Below are 22842 nucleotides of genomic sequence, written 5' to 3'. Positions count from 1 at the left end.
AAATGTAGGAGAATGGGGAAAGTCAAGCAAAGATGTATCTGTATCTTGTGGAGTGCCAGGCTTGATGACGTCTTAAGTCTGAGATTTGGGATACCACAGACTGTATTAAGTGTAACTGAAACATTGCAATTTTTAGGTATAAAACAAGGGTGATCTTGGAATGACGAGCCACAGAAAATGAGGATCCTTTGGAAAATCTAATCTCATGAGTAAATGCTGGGATTAGTACTCTGATAATATGCCAATGAACTTGGAATCTCCAGAAATGAAAATTTTAGTCACATTCTTTGGTTTATTTCCATTCTCCACGTAAGTGCCAGATTTCTGGGTCTGGGCTTCATCAGAAATGCACTTCTGATTTATGGTTAATGGATTAACATAGAGACACAGCAGGAATATGTTTTTAATACTCTCTTTTTTTTGGGTCAGAATCCATCCTTGCCAAAACCATGAGCTATTGCCTTTTTGAGTGATGTATAATGCTAAGGGTTTGTATCCTCGAATTCATTGGTCTGAGGTCAGCAGTGAAAACCCCTTCAGTGAAAGAAAATGGAGGTGAGCTAGTAAGTGGCAGATTTCTTCAGTTTCTTAAGGGAAACCAGTGATGGTCTGCACTGTCACTTCACAGCTGAAGTCCACACTCGGCAAATAGCCTTCAGTTAGGTATATGCTATTTTAGCATCAAATTAGCCACAAGCAGGTGACCCAAGGATGAACTTGTTGCAGTTCTTTGCTTGCTTGTTTATTTTTCCTTACTTTTTTTTGGCCACCCCCGGCATATGGAGTTCCCAGGCCAAGGATCAGATCCGAGCTGCTGCTGCCACCTATGCTGGATCCTTAACCCACTGTGCTGGGCTGGGGATCGAGTCTACATCCCAGCGCTCCAGAGACGCCACCAATCCCGTTGCGCCACAGCAAGAGCGCCATTGCGTGCGTTTGTTTTCACACATTCTCCCAGGTTCAGTTTGGAACACACCAAATATTTTTTCCCATATCATTGTAGAACAAAGCTCTCTCTTTTCTTCCAAGTAAAAGCTAGTCTATCTGTACCTGTCCGGGGTCGGGGGCTACGTGTGCATTTAGTTAGATTTTGTGTTTATTAGCATCAGCAGTAACCTAAAGAATCTGCTTTCTTAGGATTTTATATGTTTGTCACCAAGAGCCGGAAGAAATAATGGGATGTGTTTATTCCCCGTTAGCAAAGTGAGTGGTACATAATTCACCATCCTCCTGGTCATGACCTTCACTTTTCTTTCTTTTTTCCTTCCTTCCTTTCTTTTTTTTTTAAGACCTGACCTTTATTTCTCTATCCTATCTATTTTTGTAAACAGCCTCAAATCATTTGAATGACTTCAGGGATAAAATAATTCAAAATCAGAGTTAAATGTAGAGCTTTCTCCCTTACTTGTCAGAGGAAGACAGTAGCTGGACTGAGAGGTTGAATGCAGGCAGACTGAGATGTAAGGCTGGTTCATTCAGCTGCCTTGGCCAGCACACGGCAACAGTGGGACTGTGCACAGCCAGTACTGCCTTCTTGGTAGTCTGATGGCAAGTGGCTTACCCACCCTCCCAGATCCTCTCTCTTTAGCTGTGAAATGGGGATGAAAAACAAAACCCACCTATTTTCCATTGACACTGGTTGAGCACATCAAGTGAAAAGACATGTGTGAAAGTACCATGGAACTTTTCTGTGCCTCATGGACACAAGGCAGAGCATCTCCTGGTTGTGGTCAGTGGGGCTTCAGCCTGGGAAGGCTGCAGGTAAGTGCTTTAATAGCCAAGCCCAGGAGGGAAGAGGGATTCTGCTGGCTGGGGTGGTTGGAAAGTCTAATTTCTGAAAGCAAAGCTCCATGCTGGTGAGTGACCAGGAGGAATGGAGAAGCATGGTGGTGCATTTCAGAGAGATGTATGCCACACAGATATTTTGCAGGGATTATAAATACATCTGTTAAAATGAAGAGTCTGTACATTGTGTGGGGGGGTGGGGAGGGGGATATCGGTGAATGGGGGAATGGACTCTTGAGCAGTTTGGACCTGATTACCCATATATTTCAAAGTGCTATGTGCATTAAAAATCAGCTCTAAGCTCCAGTTGTCCTATGATGGATGCCTAGGTGTCTGTTCCCCTTCCTTTTAGCAGGTCCTCCTGTGCTGCTCTGCTCATGCCCCCTTTTCAACTGGACCTTACTCAGAATTGGTCTGCACTAAACTCCCCCTCTCTCCTAGGAATTTCCTAGTAATCGGGAATCATCTTTAATAAAGGGCAGCTCTCAATTCATTTGCTTGAAAGTCTCTGAAGCTTAACTTTCTAAGACAGTGGTAAATGCAGATACGTGCTTTTATAACAAAGTTTAATTGAGAGCAAATCATTACAACTATCAATGTACTTAATGATGAAGTTTCAGGAGTCAGGGCCAGGAGCCAACTGGGGATGGGAGGGTAAGTTGGAGGGATCCTGCGGGGCTCTAATCATACTATGTACATAGCCACCTCTGTACGTTGTGGCCGCATGGAAGGTCTGCTTATGGCTTGCTACCACTGTGACCTTGAGAAGATCTGTTGATCACAAAATTAGAGTTTCTTCATCTGAACATGGAAAACACTCAGATTTCCGCCCCCCATCATTCCATATTTTGTTGTAGGCATTCCTTGGTTCTCTCTCTCCTTTTTTTTTTTTTTTTTTTTGCTTTTCAGGGCCACACCTGGGACATATGGAAGTTCCAAGGATAGGGGTTGAATCGGAGCTACAGCTGCCAGCCTGCACCACAGCCACAGCAATATAAGATCCGAGCTGCATCTGCAACCCTCACCACAGCTCATGGTAGTGCCAGATCCTTAACCCACAGAGTGAGGCCAGGGATCAAGCCTGCATCCTTGTGGCTACTAGTCAAGTTCGTAACCTGCTGAGCTACAGTAGAAACTCCTTCTTTGGTTCTCTTGGTGGAGTTAGAGGTGCTAACTTGTACCTCCATCCATGTGATAAATAAATATGAATTGAGCCCTTCTCTCGGCAGGTACTTGATGGTGAGCAATACAGTGGTTCCTGCCCTTGGGGGGCTTCCCATTATTCCTGACTGGTGTGGGCTTGATTCTTTTTTGAGTTTCTCAATTGCCAAAATGAGATCTACATCTTGTGAGCCATGAGGTTAAGCATCTGTGGTCAGTGGAAATAGCTGTGGTTGAGTGGGAATAGTTGGGTCTGCTGGATGTTTGCCCTCTGTTCATCCTTGATTCAGGATGTGTAAATAATTCCTAGCGACTAATTTAGTAAAAAAAATCTGTTTACGTCTTTCTGTGGTGTACATAGTAATTCCATAAGCATTTATTAAGCATCTACTCTGTGGTGGGCACTGTGCCATGGCCTTGATATTCAAAGTTGGCCATAACGATGCAGTCCTTGCTCTCAGAGGACAGTGGGGGAGATGACCTCTCATGGCAGATGTATTTCTGACACTGCGTGTGGTGTATGTATATATATATCTTATTGCTGGTATACTGAGACAGACAAGTATACACAGTGGGAGCCCTGCAGGTTGGGGGCATTTATGAGGTTTGCAAAGCAGCCCTGGGTGCTTATCTAGAATTTTCGTTGCTGGCCCTGCCTGCTAAGTTCACACCTGCATGGGGGGTTAATCATTTCTCCTGCACTCCCAACCACCTGACCTTTTAATGACAATGATTTTTAGTGGAAGTATTCCAAGTCAAACAACAGTCCTGGCTCCCTCTGCCTCCCTGAAAGAGCACTGGAGAGACACTCTTAGGTGAGTGCTCTCTTGGGTTTTCTGGTCTCCTCACCCTGGTTACAGAAGTGGGGATGGGGAGTTGGTGTGATCATCTTGGTGTTTTTCCAAGGGGCTGTTGGACACGTAGGAAAACCTCTTCAGCTGTGTTTGCTTACTGTTTTCTCCAGGCTTTTTAGCTGGAGCTCTTACAAACTGTTGATGTGGGAGACGAGGAGAGCCTCTCCAGTCAGACTCTCACTTCTGGCATCTCACCAGCGGGGAGGTGAGATGACTGAGGAAGGCCTGTGATGCCCTGATAAAGCTGGACTGGAGATGAGGCCAAAATGGGAAGCCTGCCTTCTCTCCTCCTGGCCCTTCCTTAAAGACACCTGCCTCTCAGTGACTGGTGGACATGGTGTAACTTCCCAGATGGTGACCATCACCTGTGTGTGCCTGGTGGGCTCTGTATGGCGTCTGAATGGGCAAGGAGAGCCCCAGGGTACCTGAGCACACACGCCCAGGAGACCGAGACAGAGGGCGAGACTCTGGCTCTTGCTTTCAGGGCATCTTTGCATAGATGTGACCCAGTCATGAAGTGGTCTTACTTGTCAGATGAGCTTTCCTGCTTCCTGCCTTACACAGGAGCAGGTCAGGGGTAGAGAGAAGAGGAGGCTCTTTCCAGGGCTTTTATTAGAGAGCAGAATTGTTCACAGGGGAGTGAGATATACACACAGATGAATGATAGCTTTTAGATAGGCCCACACTTTACGCTGACATGCAGTTATGTGATGCATGCTGTTACCAAACAGAGCTGTATTTTGCCTGCTGAGAGAGAAACAGACCTAGAGAAGGAGTCAGGACAGCCATTGTCCTGGGTCCAGTCTTCCGATGGGTGAGAATGGAGTTAGGGGCTGGAGGGGGAGGACAGGAGTGGTGGGTAGCTTTTATTCTCCACTGAGGTGTGGTGGCCTGGTCCTGTTGTCCTGCCAGCTGAACACCATGCCTCTGATGTATAGCAGAGTGTGCAGAGCCAGTGGCACCTCAAGTATGTGGCTCCTGGGCAGGTGGCTTCTTGGCAAGCCCTAAGGCAAGGGCCTATTGTGATGCCGGCTCTGCCGCAGAGTGGGGATTCCCCCCTCCCCCCCACCTTGGGCTCTTGGATAGAGGGAATTTAACTAACATCCAAGAGAAACAGCCTAAGTTCTAGGAGTTTGCTGATCCACGAAAATATTCTCCTTCACAGTTCATCCCAAGATAGTTCTGCCTCTAGAAAAATCATGTTGTATGGTTTGAATAAGGATGAACACAGGAACTGTATAGTGAATAGGGTTACTAGAAGGTGAGCTCTAACTAGGCAGGAATCTTGTCTGACTTTGCTCCCTAATGCCTGTGATAGTATCAAGTATATGATAGATGCCAAAAAAAACAATCAGATGAATTTTGCAGCTCAGGTGGTGGCTGAATATGCTAGATGTCTTCCAATGTTTCTCCAGCCACCATGACTAACAAATGATAACAACAAATCTTGACCCAGCTCTTTTTCTGTGCCTTGGACACATATGAACTTCTTTGGTTCTCTGGCAGTCTTAGAGGTAGATTTTTTTATTGTCCCCTATTGTAGAGGGGAGGAGACTGAGGCAGATGGCACTTAAGTGACCAGCTCAGGGCGGCAGCTGGTCAGGCAGGGGTGGGGTGGGAGCATTTCATGGCCCTTACTTACCAGGGCAGAGAGCCAAGGGGTGGTTGCTCAGCCTGGCCAATGGTGGGTGTTTCTTGTGGAGAGGAGGAGGTATTGGCTGAGTTGGGCTTGTTTGTTCCAGAGAGGACTGGGTGAGCCTGGGCAGCTTGCGCCACTGCCATCACACTGGGCTGTTTTCAGTTCCCTGGGACTGAAAAGTGTTTACTTGAAATGGAGAGAATGTCTGGGTTTCACCACTGGTTCCACAGGCTCATCTTCCACAGTGAAGGGCACAGAGGGTTCTTGCCTTGGTCCAGGCGACCTTCACACATACAATCAGGGCCAGAATGGTCACAGTGAGAAGAGATTATAAAAAGGAAAGTAATGGACGTTTTATGCATTTATACCCTGTCTTTTAGCCAAAAATGAACACAGACTTAAGGTCTAATCAGATAGCATACATCCAAACTAGGGCAGAGGGAGGACCAAGAATAGGATCATAAAATAGAGGAGGATTGGAGAATAACAGCCCTGCAAGAAACGGTACACACGTTCAGCCAAACTGGAAGAGAGGAAGGCTGGTCAGCTCCCCTAGGCACCCAGTCTGGAGGGGAAGGAATTAGCAGGAGGGGTGAGGGCACAGACACGGGGACCTGAGTGGCCAGTTGTAGTCAGGTTCAGTGCTGTGTTGACCTGAGAACATCACAGTGAAGAGGGAATGTCAAGTTCGATCATGACGAGTTGTCAGAATTCCATGATTTTCTTAGTGCTTGAGCAGATCTGCGGTGAGACATCAACACCGCTGTTGATTACATGCCCATCTTTCACCGACATCTCTAGGTTGCTTTGTGCTTTAATCCTACTTTCTTTTTGCTGTAAGTCAGGACCTTGATTCCAACAAATGTCTGTCTGTTCTGCAGACTCTCACTTTTAAGAGCAGTTGTTAGAAACAGCTGTGGCTGTGGGATGATAAAGAATCCGCCACCCACTTTGGTCTCAGACCTCACTGAGGTTTTCCTATGTGGGCAGTCCTTTTGCGTGATAGTAATAGAAGTAACTTGACTTATAATTTTGTCGTTTATAATGCATTTTTATGTACATAATTTGCATTTTTAAAGAGACATTCCCATGCAGGAAATTGTCAGTCTTGCTTTATGCTTCATGTTTGGGAACACTGTGTCATAATAAAACAGAGAGCCAAGAATAAGAAGCCTTGTAGTTTTTGACCACTGTGCAGAGCTCTTTGAGAGTGGCCGATTTGCTTTTTCTTGTCTTTTTGCGTAATGTGTTCCCTTGTAGTGCTATTGTTGCTTTTTGCAGTGGTTGTTTTGAAATAGTAAAAAACTTGAACACGAACTTTATAACGAATCTCTGGCATCCTTTGTTGTGTTGAACGTCTTCCCTCAAGTGAGGGTAGTGGCCTCTCTTTTGAGATGCCCAGAGGAGACAAGGGGAGGAGTTGGCCAAGCATCGTGTGTCTGCTGGGGGGCTCCTTTCAAGGGAATTGGTTGCTTCCTGCTCTCTGAGGAGCAGAGAGAGAGCCTCTAAGGTGTGGACGGGCTAGGACTGAACCTGGACCACAACTTCCTAGTCCAGCAGCCTTTGCTTGAACCAAAGCTTGCCCACTCCTCCACTCTCCTCTTGCACACACCTGGGCAGCAGCAGGTATGGTAAGGCACCTGGGACTGTGCCTGGTGCCAAAATAAGGAGGAAACCACACCTGGGTAGATGCTACGTCGATGCAGAGTTTGCGGCAACCACATGGTAAATACCCTCTGGATAACGAGCCTTCAAAGCATCATCAGAACCACCTCCTGTTCCTTTGCCCCCTCCAGCAGGCCCCTGGACCTGCCATGCCAGCCCTTCTCCTCATCTGCCTCATGAACCCACTGCTCTGGCCTCACCTTCCATTCATCTCTAATCCTTTGCCACAGAGCTCCAAGCTGCCATCTAGGTGCCCATCTTCCTGCACCTTGATTAGCATTTAGCACAGGCAGTGCCTCCTCCTGCTGGATGCAATTCCCTCTGGCCCCAGCTTCTCTCCATGCCCCTCCCTCCCCTGCCACTAGGCCCCCTTGCAGGTTCCTCCTCATCCTGATTCTAGAACATTGTTCCAGGATTTAGACCTCAGGTCTCCTCTCTCTTGCTCATTCCCTAGATGATCTTTCTAGCCCCAAGGATTTGAGGATGACGACACCCCCCCCCCCCCCGCCCCCACCGTTGTATCTCCAGTTTTGCACTGACTCTGCCCCACCTCTCACTGAATCATCCCGAAGAAATTCATTAGTGGCTTTTCACCCCAAACCAATGCCTCCAGCAGCTACCCTGCCCCCCACCCTCAGTCATTGGCTTCTTGTTTTTCTGGTTGTTTTGGATAGACACGTTCCTTCACTGTCATGCTGTTGGTGCTTCTCTTCTCGCCTGCCTCCCACCTTTCTAGGCTTCATTCCTTGATGCCGCACCCGCAGGCTCTGTCCTGCAGTCTCTCTGTTCCTCCCTGGGGGCTTTTCTCCTCCCTCCCCTGTGTCTTCTTCGTCCTGAGCTCCAGTGTGGACTGTCCTGCTGTTTACTTCTGCTCTCAGCCCCGTGTGGTGGCTCTGTCTTTCCCTGCAATTGAGTCTTTCTCTGCACAGCTATGGGACCAAGCATTCTTTTGCTTTTCAGGAAGCCCCCAAATTGACGTAACACTGTAAATCAGCAATAATGTAAAAAATACAAATCATTATAAAAAATAAAATAAAAAGTTTAAAAAATTAAAAAAAAAAAAGAAAGAAAGAAAGCCCAGCTGTTACCTTGGAAGGGATTTACACAGGGATACTTAGGCTGAACTACTTTTCTGTTCCCAGAGAATGGAAGATATTAATCACCCCACATTCTCTGGTGCTTTGTGTAAAAGACATCGTTGTGTTCCATGGCCTTTCCCGTTGGCTGTGGCTGTTATGCTCATGGATCTCATTGGTTTGGGAAACCCCACAGTTGCCACCAGCCCCATGGGAAAAACTAAGCCATGGAGCAATTGGCAGCAGAGCAAATTTGTCAGTCTATCTCTAGAATTTATTTATTTATTTATTTGTCTTTTTGCTATTTCTTGGGCCGCTCCCATGGCATATGGAGGTTCCCAGGCTAGGGGTCGAATCGTAGCTGTAGCCACCGGCCTACGCCACAGCAACACGGGATCTGAGCCGCGTCTGCAACCTATACCGCAGCTCATGGCAACGCCGGATCGTTAACCCACCGAGCAAGGGCAGGGACCGAACCCGCAACCTCATGGTTCCTAGTCAGATTCATTAACCACTGCGCCACGACGGGAACTCCTAGAATTTATTTCTTATGAAGTATAGACGATGTATAATATTGTGTTAGTTTCATGTGTATGGCATAGTGATTGAGTATTTTTGCAGATAATACTCCATTATGGGCTTTATAGGTTATTATAAGATAACGGCTATAATTCCCCGTGCTGTGCAGTCTTTCATTGTTGCTTATTTATTTTGCACACGGTAGTTTATATCCGTTAATCCTCTACCCCCTTTCTCCCCTTTGGTCATCGATCACAAGTTTGTTTTCTGTATCCGTGAATCTAATTCTGTTTATGTATTCATTTGTATTATTTTTTTTTAGATTCCACACAGAAGTGACACTGTACCATTTACATTTGACTTCTTCAAATTGGAGAGTTGGTTGGTTAAATAGGCCTATAAAAAAGGTTGGGTAGAGCCTTTTACAGGCAGACCTTGTTTTATTGTGTTGCGCTTTGTTGCCCTTTTCAGATACTGCATTTTTTCTTGTTGTTTGTTTTGGTTTGTTTGTTTTACAAATTGAAGTTTTGTGACAACCATGAGTCAAACAAGTCTATCTGTGTTACCATTTTTCCAACAGCATTTGCTCCTTTCATGTCTCTGTGTCCCATTTTGGTCGTTCTCTCAGTATTTCATTATTGGTTTTGTTGTGGTGATCAGTGATCTAAGGTGTTACTCTTCTCATGTTTTGGGGAGCCACGAACCACACCCTTACATGAGATGGGGAACTTCGATAATTATGTGTTCTGACTCCACTGACCCGCCGTTGCATCATCTCTTTCCGTCTCCTTGGGTGTCTCTATTCTCTGAGACACAACCCTTTAGTTGCCTCTAAGTGATCAAGTAAATGGAATATATATATATTTCAATGAAAAAAATATATGTATTTGAGAGGTTTTTGTGATGTACTGGTATTACACACTTTAATAGACCACAGTATACTGTAAACATAACTTCTATGTGTGCAGGAAAACCAAAAAAATGTCTGTGGTTCACTCCATTTCAGTATCTATCCATTTCCCTGTGGTGGACAACATCTCTGAGGGGTGCCTCTGTATGTGGCTTTACAAGTCCTCGAAATTACACGTGGAAAACCATCAGACATTTTGTACAACTCTGCCATATCAGCAATTGAGCCACTGCCCAGGCTGTAGTAAATAAATTTTGTTTAGCACAGATCATCAGTGAATAGTGCTGTTGTTTGTCGAGAAATCTATCTTGACATTCCTCAAATAAGAAATATTTCCATGTTTTCACAGACAAAATTCATGCAGAATGTAAGCAGACGTCAGAATGACCTTACAGTTGGACAGCCTCAATGGGTGCTTCATGAGAGCATGTGCACGTCCTGCCCATGGGTACCAGGGCATCTGTAGCTAAGTGACAGTAGTCACTTGATATCAGGAAGCCAGCAGTCAGTGAAGCTTGTTGAGAATGAGGCCCTGGTCACCTTTTGTCCTCTCTGCCTGTGGCTGCTTCATTGCTTCTTAGCACTTGGATTCCCAGGGAGAGCTGTGGTCCAGGTTTACTACCTGTAGATTCTCTAATAAAAGACAAGAGAGGAGAGTGAGCTTAAAGTTCCTGTGGATTTATGTTCTCTATGCAGCTCTAGGATTCTAATAGCTATTAACTATGAAGTGCCTTATTTTGGCTGCCAGGATGGTAGTGAGCTAGGCAAGGGTGTGTTGGCTCCTCAAGTGCAGGGAAGAGGCCTTCCCTTTTTTTAATTAAAGTATAGTTGACCTACAGTGTTGTATCACTTTCTGTAAGCAGCATAGTGACTCAGTCATGCATTCTTTTTCTCATACTATCTTCCTCTTATGCCCAAGACATCCATTGATAGAGAGCAGCCTGGTAGTGGTGGTGGCGGGGGTCACTTTCTGGTAAGGAATACAGCACATAGTTGAAATAAACCATAAGCCACCAACCCAGAAGAAATGTATTAGATAGTTGGACTTAAAATTTATAAAGAAGGCCTTTATGAAATAATTGAAACCTGGCTGAAACCCCTGTCTATTTTTAAAGCCATTGAGCTGGATAAGAAGCAAAACTCCCAGGAATTTGTCTGAACGAAAGAGCCGTTAAACTGGGGTTTTCTTTTCTTTAGGACTTCTAAAGAGTGTGAGACTGTCTGGCACACCGGGTGTTGAAAATCAGCTGCTCTGGCCTCATTAGTGATGGCCGTGCCTTGGCCTGGCATTGATGTCCCCCCAAGATTCAGTTCTTCCCTGAATTATGCAGGACAGATGCCGTGGTAACTCTTTGACTCTGGGTGAATGGAGGCAGGGTAGCCAAAGTGCAGTGAAATTGGCAGTCTTCTGGTGAGGGGCTGGCCTACAAGCCGTCTTCTGGGAAAAATATGGTGGGGTTTTGCTGTGAGATGCACTCAGAGGGCAGAGGTACTTCTTCCCTGTCCCAGGAGCCGCTGGAGGCGGGGGAGGGGGCACTCCACAACTGAGGATGTTGACAGGCATCGTCAGGAAGCAGCAGTGGGCACCCAGGGCCTCCGGCCTGTCACCTGGAGGACACTCACCTGGGAAATTCCACTTGCCCTTGAGGAAACCCCAGGTACAGGGCAGCCTTGAGGAAGGAGCCTTGCTGAACTTGAGTGGTTCCCTCCTGCCACGCTGTGATAATAGTAACTGAAACTGTGCTGCTGTTCTATTCTGAACTTTTCCAAAGCTGCTTTTCTTGTTTTTATCCAAAGCCTTGTCTTTAATTGCTGTTGGATTCTCTTTGATTTTTAAAGCTCATGCTGAGTCTGACATTTTTCTCTAAGACCTTTGAATATCAGGGTCTGTCCCTTTGTGTTTTCCAGACGTTCTAAGTGAGAGTCTTCAAGTCATCTGGGAAGATGGTGGCCCTGTCCTTAAAGATCTGTGTGCGCCACTGCAATGTGGTGAAGACCATGCAGTTTGAACCATCTACAGCCGTGTACGATGCGTGTCGAGTCATTCGGGAACGGGTCCCTGAGGCACAAACTGGTCAAGGTAGGTCCTTAGCTATTGGCTGGCTGCTTGAAATGTGTTCATATGTTTTTCCCTTAGAAGCTAGGGAAACGGAGCCTCTGAGTGGTACACAGGCCCATTGGTATGTATATTTCAAATGTTTCATCTTCTCCTGGACATTTCTTACCTCCTGTGTGAGGCTTATTGTGAGGCTTGTAATCACAGTGCCCACAACTGCCACTGAGCCATTGTCATGGTCATCGTCATCATCATCATGACCCTTCCATAGGTCAGCATCATGCTCTGCAGGTTACAAGTCACTTTTTGCTATAAAGCCCTGTAGCAAAGATAAAGCTGCTCTGATAAATACCATTTTGAATATCATGAACCCTGTTGCATATGCATGAAAACTTTCTACTGCCAGCAGCCTGAAGATTGGAACTGCCATCAGGACCCAGGGAAAACCTCATATTTCACATACTTTGCAAGGGAGTCTAATCTTTATTCTAAACCTTAAAAAAAAAAAAATGTGATACAGGAGTTCCCATTGTGGTCTAGTGACATAAGAACCCAACTAGTATCCATGAGGTTGCAGGTTCCATCCCTGATCTCACTCGGTGGGTTAAGGATCCAGCATTGCTACAAGCTGTGGTGTGGTCGCAGATGCTGCTTGTATCTGGCATTGCTGTGGCCCTTGTGTAGGCCAGTAGCTGCAGCTCTGATTCCACTCCTAGGCTGGGAACTTCCATATGCCATAGGTGTGGCCCTAAAAAGAAAAAAAAAAAAGAAAAAACAAAAACAAAAAAATGTGATACATGGATAGAACTAGAGACCCTCATTCTGAGTGAAGTGAGTCAGAAAGAGAAAGACAAATACCATATGATATCACTTATATCTGGAATCTAATATATGGCACAAATGAACCTTTCCACAGAAAAGAAAATCATGGACTTGGAGAACAGACCTGTGGTTGTCAAGGGGGAGGGGGAGGGGGAGGGAGTGAGATAGTTGGGGAGCTTGAGGTTAATAGATGCAAACTATTGCCTTTGAAATGGATTAGCAATGAGATCCTGCTATGTAGCACTGGGAACTATGTCTAGTCACTTATGATGGAGCATGACAATGTGCGAAAATAGAATGTGTACATGTACGTGTAACTGTGTCACAGTGCTGTACAGTAGGAAAAAAATAATGTATTGGGGAAATAAAAAAATAAAAAAAATTAAAAAATAAAGTAAAAAAATGTGATACATGTTTTGTTTAATGTTTTGTTAAACCGTTGACCACCATTGATCTGAGTTTAAACAAAATTTTTTCATACAATTTTATTGTCCATTTCTCTTTATCTTCTCTCTTCATGTCCAGCCTTTATTTAGTATTTGGCTGACACCCAAGAAACTGAAATTACATCTAAATTAATAAGCTTTTAGTGTGAAAATGGAATAAAACCTCCTTTATAAATTAGAAGCATAAAAATCAAACATTCAAAGATAATTATTGCTAGGCATGGGTCTTCTTGCAAAGATCGGTTACTCACAAAACTGCTAATCTTTCGGTCCAAAAGCAATGTTTGTATTATTCAAAACCCTGTTATTTCTATATTTTCCAAAAATCAAAATAAAGTTTGCCCACATCCCCACCCTTACTCCAAGATCTGGTTGTCCAATTATATGTGGTGTTTTTACTTTTCTGTTAGTGTTTTTCTCCCAGATTTTGAAAGCTTTGTTTGGATATTATTGCCGTGTAGCTCCAGTGGAGATAAACCTTCCTAGGTCTTCAAGTTATTGTTGGAAGACACACCAGGAGCTCTGGCCCTCATCTGGGTCTCTGAGGTTTCCTTGAATCATGTTTAGGAAGAGGGGATTTTTGAGGCAGGAAAGGATGCTGCTTTCCTCCTGCCTCTACCCTCTTGCACTTCCTGGGTCAGATGGAGGGATTTCCATGAAGATCACAGGCTTGAAGTCTCCAGCTTTACTCATAATTTGGTGGTATGGGGAGCAGAGACATTGTCTCTCAGGGAACTCATTCTTTTATTTTGTAATCCGCATGGGGTGATGGAGGGATTATTCCAGGTGTCAGGTCTCCACTGGCCCCTCTGTCCCTAAGAGGCCTTGGGCTTATGCCATTGCTCCTGTAGTTTCTCCCTAACAATCATGGGTTTTTGGCCTGGCTTTTTAAAGCACATGATAGGAAACAAAGCCCAATTCCATTAGAAGGAATTGTGCACTGCTTTTTTGTGTCTCCCTAAATTCTACACACACCTACTCCTCCCCCCATCCTTTAAGGAACATGAGGTTTGTATGAGGGTGTTGGTTTTGCAGCTCATCTGCTTTGGTCCCAGTGGCTGCTCGTGCTGTCGAGATGGATACCCACCTGGTGAAGGAGATCCTCCTCGCCAAGTCGGCAGGCACAGGGCCCGGAGGTCACTGATGGCTTCATCCTCACTTTGTCTTTTCCTTTTCTTCCTCTCTGTCTCCCAGCTTCTGACTATGGGCTGTTCCTCTCGGATGAAGACCCCAGGAAAGGCATTTGGCTGGAAGCGGGCAGAACACTGGATTACTATATGTTGCGAAATGGGGTATGCTGTTGATTTTTTTTTCTTTTTTTTCCATTACTTTGTCCTTAGCTTTCCATAGATGCCAGCATGATTATGCATCAAAGACAAGGAGAGACTCAACAGTCTATTTTGGTTCAAGAGCATCTTAATAGTTTTGATGTGACATACTTTGTCAGGGCTGTCCAGGTGTGTGATAGGAAATATCAGCAGTCCAAATTCTTCTGGCTCCATGGAGTCATGAAGGCAGTGTGAGGTTATGATTTTAAGCTGTTTCTCCGTGCCACCGTTGGACTTGGTAGTTAGGAAATAGAGCATCTTCCTGTATGTAGGTAGGAAGTACCCCGGTGACTGGTGATAGAAAGTAAGGATAGAGAGAGAATGAAAATATAGTCCTAAAGTTAGTCAGAGTAAACATTAACCAGTGTTTTACTTATAAAAAAGCTCATGTTAGGTGTGTATTTAATAACTATCAGTAGTAGTAACAACAAAAAATAGTTGTGTTATGAAAGTAGGAAGAAATAATGGGTAAAACAATGTTAACAAGGAGCTATAGTCTATATAATAACCTATAATGGAAAATAACCTGAAAAAAATGTATGACTGGGTCACTTCTGCTGTATACCTGAAAGTAGCATGGGATTGGACATCAACTGTACTTCACTTTTTTTAAAAGTGTTAAATACTCTGTTGAGCTTAACTTCTGAGATATACTGGGTTTTGGTATATGAAGTAGAGATACTGGTAAGAGTAAAACATGAGGTACCAATTAGTTTTCTTTCCATAGCTCAAATTTTAGGAAGTGTAGTAAAAGGGAAGCCTCTATTTAGAAATAAGTCTCAAACTTGTTAGCCCAGTTGGGTCTTGCCATTATTGTGTAAACCCCTTTTGCTGTGATAACACCACTACTGTGAAGAACTATGGCGGTTTTATTCATGTCCTCATTATAGGTGTGTGTGTGTGTGTGTGTGTGTGTGTGTGTGTGTGTAACTATCTATAACTGTGTATGAGATCATTTTTAAAAGAAAAGTAGGAATTTTCCTCTGCTAATTCTCATTCTCAGCCTTTTGGAATGACATATACTACTGTCACTTTACAGGGGTTGGTTTTCAGGAACTAAAAGCCATAAGTAGTACCTTTTATGGGTGCAATTTGACTATCAAATTTTAAAGAAATCTTGATGAAAGCAATTTAGCACTGGAGATTCTACATCAGGGGCAAACATCTCATGAAAACTTAGAAGGGGGCCATCAGAGGGGGCCGGGGAAGAGTCATTTTTTTAAAGAGATGTGTCCGAGATTATTATCTAGTTCCCCACACAGTGTGAGATGTTTGTCTGATTTTGCACTAGGATATTTTGGAATATAAAAAGAAACAGAGACCTCAGAAGATTCGGATGCTGGATGGGTCCGTGAAAACAGTGATGGTAGATGACTCCAAGACAGTTGGGGAGCTCCTGGTCACTATTTGCAGCAGGATAGGTGAGTGTGCACATGCCTAGCTTCTGGCTTTTGTTTTCAATAACAGGCCTCCTCCTTTTCCACCCCCTTCGTGTGTTTAGGCGGTTTCAAATGGATCGTAACACACTGACTTGGCCCAGTCTCAAGAGAGTGTGTTCACGCTCTTGATTTGTAAACCCACTAATTGCTGTTGTGATCACTTCTCACTGAGTCACACATGAGAGCTTTTATTTCCCTTTCAAAAACAAAAGGAATTTTCAAATTGGAAGCAGGGTTTTTTAAAATCATGTAATTCTGTCTCTCACCCACGGCTATGATTGTGTGTAAACATCACTGACATCCAGTATCTCCTGAAGACCAGGAGGACCACTGGTACACTTATTAGACATCTTTTGTTCTCCTCACTTCTGTTATGCTCCTCAGGGATCAGATCTATCTCCTTTCTACGTGAAGCCCCCTGCATATTTGAAAAAAGTGGCTTTGCCTTTCTTAGTTTTCTCTTCATGCATAGGAAGCCCGGGTCCTTCAAACGCTGCTTGCTTGACGTTGTCTTGTGGCATCTCTACTTTGCTCTTATTACTCAAAAATTTGCCAGGAGACTTCAACATGACATTTTGCCTTTTTTTTTTTTTTTTTTTTTTTTTTTTTTTAAGGACCATGCCCACGGCATATGGAGGTTCCCAGGCGAGGGGCCCAATCGGAGCTGCAGCCACCAGCCTATGCCACAGCCACAGCAACGTGGGATCTGAGCTGCGTCTGCAACCTACACCACAGCTCATGGCAACGCCGGATCCTTAACCCACAGAGCGAGGCCAGGGATCAAACCTGCGTCCTCATGGATGATAGTCAGATTCGTTTCTGCTGAGCCATGACAGGAACTGCCAACACGACGTTTTAAATGTGCCTTAACTAGCTGAAGATCCTCATTTGTGGCCTTGTGTCTGCTCCCTGGGGGACCCTGACCCTCACCCTGGCAAGGCTTCTTTCTGTCATTTGCCCCCAGAAACTCCTAGCAGTATTAAAGCCCCAGGATGAAAGGCGTTGATAGCAGTGTAGTCTCTGATTATAATAACTTGATAATTTTTAGGAATTACAAACTATGAAGAATACTCTTTAATCCAAGAAACAATTGAAGAAAAAAAAGAGGAAGGGACGGGTACGCTAAAAAAAGACAGGACGCTGTTACGAGACGAGAGGAAGATGGAGAAGTTGAAGGCCAAGCTTCACACGGATGATGACTGTGAGTGCCCAAGGAGACACGTGGTTCTGCCCGGGCTCGCTCCTCTCCCATCATCTGGATGACCCAGCACAGGGGTGTTTTTTCCTTTATTTCATCTATAAACGCTTTGAACTGGGTCCTGAAAAGATTAAAAACTCTGAAGGGAAAAAAAAGTGATGATAATACCCTTTCACATCTAAACAGTAATCTCTTATTACTGGATACACACATCGTGTTCACATTTTCTCCATTGCCTTGTAAAAAGTTGTTCGTGATTTTTTTTTTTTTTTTTTGTCTTTTGTCCTTTTAGGGCCGCACCCACTGCATTTGGAGGTTCTCAGGCTAGGGGTCAAATCAGAGCTACAACTGCCGGCCTACACCACAGTCACAGCAACACAGGATCTGAGCTGCGTATGTGACCTACACCATAGCTCACAGCAACGCTGGATCCTTAACCCACTGAGTGAGGCCAGGGAATGAACCCTCAACCTCATGGTTCTTAGTCGGATTTGTTTCCACTGTGCCATGACAGGAACAGGAACTCCAGTAATGGTTTTTTTTTTGAACAGAGGTCCAAATAAGGCTGGATGATAGGTTGTTGACTCTTTGAGTCCCCAGGCTTTCCTGCCATCTTGTTTCTTTTTTCCTTTTAATGTTAGGAGAAGAAACCACATTGTTACTTTTTGAACCATTTTCCCATCCTGGATTTTGTGGATTGCATATCTGCACTGTCCTCTAACATGTTCATCTGTCCCTTCTAATGCCTGAGAGCTGTGGACTTAATCAGATTTGTGTGTGTTTTCAAAAGTAAAGATGCCTTTATGGTGTTGTGTACTTCGGTTAGGAAGTTGAATTCGGTTGTCTCCTTTTTTGTGATGTTAACAGCCACCATGACCATTGCCTGGATCCATTATTTCCTTAGGGGTTACAAAACAGTAATATAATTCTACCATAGGAAAGTCCTTTGCTACAGCCACAGAGTTAATAATATACAGAAAAGCCAGTATGGATACCCTATGTGTCCCCCAATCCTGTGCTTTGTGCACCTGGCTGCCTGACAACACCCCCCACACATACAACACCCCTCCCCCCCGCCCCCGCCAGGGGAGGGTCTTATTTCATGCACAGTTCAGACCTTCCCAGCCTCTGTCTTTCACTGTCCCTGCTCCTGATGCTGCTTGATGTCATCCTTGTCATTATGTTTATTGATCTTCAGTGGGGCTTTTGTTTGTGCTGACCCTTTCTCCATCTCTCTTTTTTTCTTCCGCCTTATTTGTTTTCCATTTGCATACTTCTTTCCCAGTGAGACCTTAGTAGGCAAATCCTGAGGATTTTTTTTACTGTGCACGATACTCTCCCAGGTACTGTGGGAAATGAAGTCAAGCCAACACATTCCCTGTGCTAAAGTAATACATACGTGCTCAAAACGTGTGTGTTCAGCCCAGGGAGGAATATAGGAGTGAGAGCTGTGGGAAATGTAGAGGAATGATCCTTCCCTGTGTGAGTGTTTTCTGAATGAGAGGGAAGCTGGGCCTTGGGCAGGGTTCTGCCACCCCTACCCCTTAGTGTCTGGTCCTCCCCTCCCCCAAATACTTTCGTTTTCCTCCTCTTTTCTACTTAAAGTCAGAGGTAGTAGTAACTCATGATGCTCAGAGTTTACAAATTGTTTCACCTGATCACTTTTAACTTAAAAGAAAATGCCACCTTGGATGTCTTGGCAGAAAGTGCTCATTTCCTTATTTCTTTTCTTTTTTTCCTCCAGAGGGAAGGGGAATAGTATAAATTTGTTGTGGGGCTTTCCTAACTTAGAAATGGCTGCAGACTTTCTCATTGGCTTTTTCGTGTGTCATATGATACATGTACAATTACTTTGCAAAGTGAAAAAGCTCAGATCTAATGGAAAATGTAACTACAACTGAATATCAGCATTCTAGAAATCCGCATCTGTATCACACTGCTATTTTGGTTAATCCCCTTGAACCAAGAGGAAAAATAGGCAGAGTTCCTTCATATGTCGTCTTGCATTGCAGTAAATTGGCTGGATCACAGCCGAACATTCAGAGAACAAGGAGTAGATGAAAATGAAACGTTGCTGCTTAGACGGAAGTTTTTTTACTCTGATCAGAATGTGGACTCCAGAGATCCTGTGCAGCTGAACTTGCTCTATGTCCAGGTACGGTATTTAGTGCTTAGATGCTGAGGTTGGTGAGCTTTCCAGAAGCTCTGGTGGTGGTTCCTGGTGAAGAGGAGCAGGGTTGGGCTCCCACCAGGTCTGTGACATGCACTGTCCAGGCGTGTTTGGTTGTGGTGCAGGTTGACATCCACTATGACTGGTTATTGGTTGGCCTCCCACTGGGGGTCCTGGCAGCCAGTCCCATCTCCCTCTGCGTGACTTTGTGGTGCTTACCTGGCTTCATGCTCACTCTAGCTTTCTTAGCCCAAGTCGAGAGTACAAGGGAATACTGATCAGAAAATCAGTACGTCTCATCAATGGAATGATATTCTCTCAATGGCCTTTTTTGTCTTTACCACTGACTGATGGTTTAAATTCAGATGAATCATTCAGCTTATCTGAGTTGCAGTTAACTAATATGTAAGAGGTGGGCTTTGCATGAGACAGTCTCCAAGGTTACTGTTGGCTTCAGGAAAACATCCATCTTTCTCCCTCTCAGTTCTTTCATTCTTCTGTCTCCTCCTTCCCTTTCCTCTCCTTTTTATCTACTTGTCAGCTTATAGAATAATGCTCCGGTCAGCAAAATACGGTCATGGTGTCACCTGTGCGTGTAAATAAAGCTTTGTTGGAACCACAGCTCATTCGTTAACGTATCATACATGGGGTCAGTCCCCTTATGTGTTACGTAATTGTCTACATATTGTCTGTGGCAGCTCTCATGTTCCAATGCAGAGTTTGGTAACTGTGACAGAGACCACATGACCCAGAAAATCTAATTTTTTAATGGTCTGGCCTTTTCAAGGAAAAGATGCTGAGCCCTGAGATAGTAGATGGAAGGGAGGGCAGGGAGAAAGAGGCTGGAAGGCCAGAAGGGAAGGGCGGTATCAGGCAATAAGCCAGTGCTTGTTGGTTTAAGACTCAGAGCCATAGGTGAGGGTATCCATTTGAGTGTGCTCTGGGGGTCATTCAACGAGAGAAAGGAAAGACAGAAAGAGAAAGAGGAAAGAGGAACAGCCGTAATGGGTCAGGAAATGGGAGTGCAGTGGGCTCCTGATTGCAGTTCTCTGCATTTGCTTATCCTCTGCTTCTAATGGCTTCAGTATCAAGTTCCAGACTGTTCTCTCTCTGTAGGGATAGGGGTTGGATTGATTTTACTTCCAGATAATTTTTCTGTTAGTTTTATCATTTACGATCACGAAAAATACATTGTATTTCTGTTTCCCTCTTTAAGAACTGGGTCATTATACAGGGATTTCCCTTTGCCTCAGTACTTCTACCTCCCCAGATGACGCTCAAGCATTAGTCGTAATATGCTGGACATTGCTGATGTCCTCCATCTCTAGACAGTTTAAGGGCAAGGACTCATTTTCCCTTTGCCTTCATTCTGCTGTGCCACGATCATCCATGGTATCTTAATGCCTCGCTCTGAGTTGGCTGGCACATTTCCCCTTGTTCTGCAGCGTAGTTATGCTTGGATGCAGGAGCACAGCAGTGAAGAGATGGTGTCGCTCCACCCCTCCCCCTCCCCTCCTGCCACCAAGCTCCTGATGCTTTTTGCTTCCTCTTGTGTTGCAGGCCCGGGATGATATCCTGAACGGCTCCCACCCTGTCTCCTTCGAGAAAGCTTGTGAATTTGGTGGATTTCAAGCCCAGATACAATTTGGACCTCATGTGGAGCATAAACACAAGCCTGGATTCTTAGAGTAAATCAGCTTTTGTTTTTCTTTTTTCCTCTTTTTTTTCAGTATTTATTTTTGAGCTCACTATGTCATGTACACACCCTAGTTTGAGGCAGTTGTAAGATTGTGAGCTTTTACTCAGCTTGAGTTTCCAGTGAAAATTATGGGCCTTTGGAAAAGCCAAAGGGAAATTCAGCGTTAGGATGACTGTAAAGATGACCTGTCCCACGTTGGGACAGTGTGTGGTATCCTCTGGCCCACGGGACCTGTGGCATCTCTTGTCCAGGGTATGTCTGGAGTTGAGAAACCCACTTACCACCATCTTCTGAAACCTCTGCCCTTGAGAACATTCCTTCTTCATACCAGGCCAAATTTTGTCATATTTAATTTCTTTTTAAGACTCCAGTGTTAGAATGACAGAATATAAAAGAGAGTGCCTCACGTTATTTCTACAATCTTGGGAAATCTTCGTGGCTCTGAAAGTGTAATGTTTAGCTTAAATATTGGCTCTACTCTTTCCACCCATCTGGTCTTTGCTTCTCTTTTATAAAGTGATGGGGGTGATTTTTTTTCTGGTTCAATACTTGCAGGCTCAGGAGAAAGCTAACACTTTGTCTAACTCCTTAGTGTTGGGTTACCTAGAAATGCCCTGCAGACAAGCCCAGCCATATGTAGGCTGCTGTTTGTCAGAGGTCATCTTCCCTTCTGTGTTGATCTGGGCCTCTCCAAGGATTTTGTACGTTTCTTCTCAGGTAACATTTCTTTCCTTTATCTCTTTTCTTTCTGCCTTTTCTCTCTCTCTTCTTCTTCCTCTTAGGTCAGATGAACAAACAAACAAACAAACACCACTGCAGAATCTTAGCCTAATCAATATCATGCTCTCACCTAGAGTGCAGCCTATAGAGAGGCTTTTACAAGTGGGGACGTGACGCATGTACTGACTGGGGGTGAGCGGATGTCGGCTTTTCTGTAGGACATGCCAGTGTGAGATGCATTGAGTAGCTCATCCATTGTATTGTGTCCGAGTGTGTTGAGAGGAGAGGATGACGTCAGTGCGTACTTGGCCCTTGACCCCACTTACACTGTGCCCAAAGGTATAAAGGAAATGTGACTTTTCTCCTGGTGAGAATGCCTGCCTGACAGACTGTTGGATCTAAACACTCTACCCTTAGGTTAATGAATCCCAGGTTGCTTTTCCAAAGTTTTGCCTTGTCCTGCAGTAGGCCATACAGTGACCCTGAGTCTGAGACTGGCTCTGAGCAGGTCCTATCAGTACTTTGATCTGCATTCTCTAAACAAGTCGTATGGCCAAGTGTTCCTCGGGGCTGCTTCGACCCAGTTGGTCCAGCTTCCTTCCTGCAGGAGCCTTTCTCTCTGTTCTGATACCCCCAATGCCTTCCAGAAGAGCATGTGGACACAGTCTTTTAGTAGTTTCACTTTCCTACATTCTGCCCTCACAACTGGTCCCTCAGATACATTTGCTGAGATAAATATGGATTATTGTCATGGAAATTGATAACAATGAGAGCTAATGAAGCTCCGGACAGAGGACACAAACTTTGTTTCTTTGAGTGACTGATGGAAGAATAGGAGAAAACGAAGAGAAGATTTATGAACCAAAAGTTTTTTAAATTAAATGTTTAGGTTAGGCTTTCATAGCTGTAAGACCTTGCGGCCCTGATGAGAAGATGATGCAAATGTAGCCATTCAGTGGGTGCTTAAATTTGAGCTAGTCTGGTCATTTCATCCATGCCTTTTCTTTTGAGTTTTTGAACAGACAGTTCTTAGGTCTCCTTGTGAATTGAGAAAGTGGTGTATTTTACACTACATGTGCAGAAGAAGAAGGAGAGAGAGGAGAAATGTCTTGTTCTTGGTTACATAGGATTTTTGTGCAAATAGCTGCTGACTTCTCACTCTGGGATTTACATCATTTACGGAGAGATTCTTCCTTGAAGGGCAACGTGGTCTCTTTCACTGGTGTCCCTTCATGCAGCAAAATTAGGAAAGTACTTAAAAATGTGATAACAGATTCTTTTGTCTCTTTGCTCTGTCACTGGTTGTGCCTGCTACATCTCAGCGAATGTTGTTATACTACTGACCAGCTTGTATG

The 22842-nt window shown here is 44.5% G+C and overlaps 1 protein-coding gene across 14 annotated transcripts in view; it reads left to right on the top strand.

Annotated features, from left to right (window-relative positions):
- Window positions 1-22842, top strand: part of TLN2 (talin 2) — a 472001-nt gene that overhangs the window by 258756 nt on the left and 190403 nt on the right. For 13 of the 14 annotated variants that reach the window (XM_021094283.1, XM_021094275.1, XM_021094269.1 and 10 more), the window contains 6 exons: window positions 11518-11689; window positions 14128-14225; window positions 15553-15682; window positions 16749-16901; window positions 18911-19053; window positions 20629-20756. In XM_021094283.1, coding sequence (XP_020949942.1) covers window positions 11554-11689; window positions 14128-14225; window positions 15553-15682; window positions 16749-16901; window positions 18911-19053; window positions 20629-20756 — 788 coding nt within the window. In that variant the 5' untranslated portion in view covers window positions 11518-11553. The remainder of the gene's footprint in view (window positions 1-11517; window positions 11690-14127; window positions 14226-15552; window positions 15683-16748; window positions 16902-18910; window positions 19054-20628; window positions 20757-22842) is intronic. The other variant, XM_021094334.1, reaches the window with a different exon arrangement.

This window comes from Sus scrofa, chromosome 1 (assembly GCF_000003025.6).
Source record: "Sus scrofa isolate TJ Tabasco breed Duroc chromosome 1, Sscrofa11.1, whole genome shotgun sequence".
NCBI classification, from domain to species: Eukaryota; Metazoa; Chordata; class Mammalia; order Artiodactyla; family Suidae; genus Sus; species Sus scrofa.
This window is presented reverse-complemented; position numbering and strand designations above follow the sequence as displayed.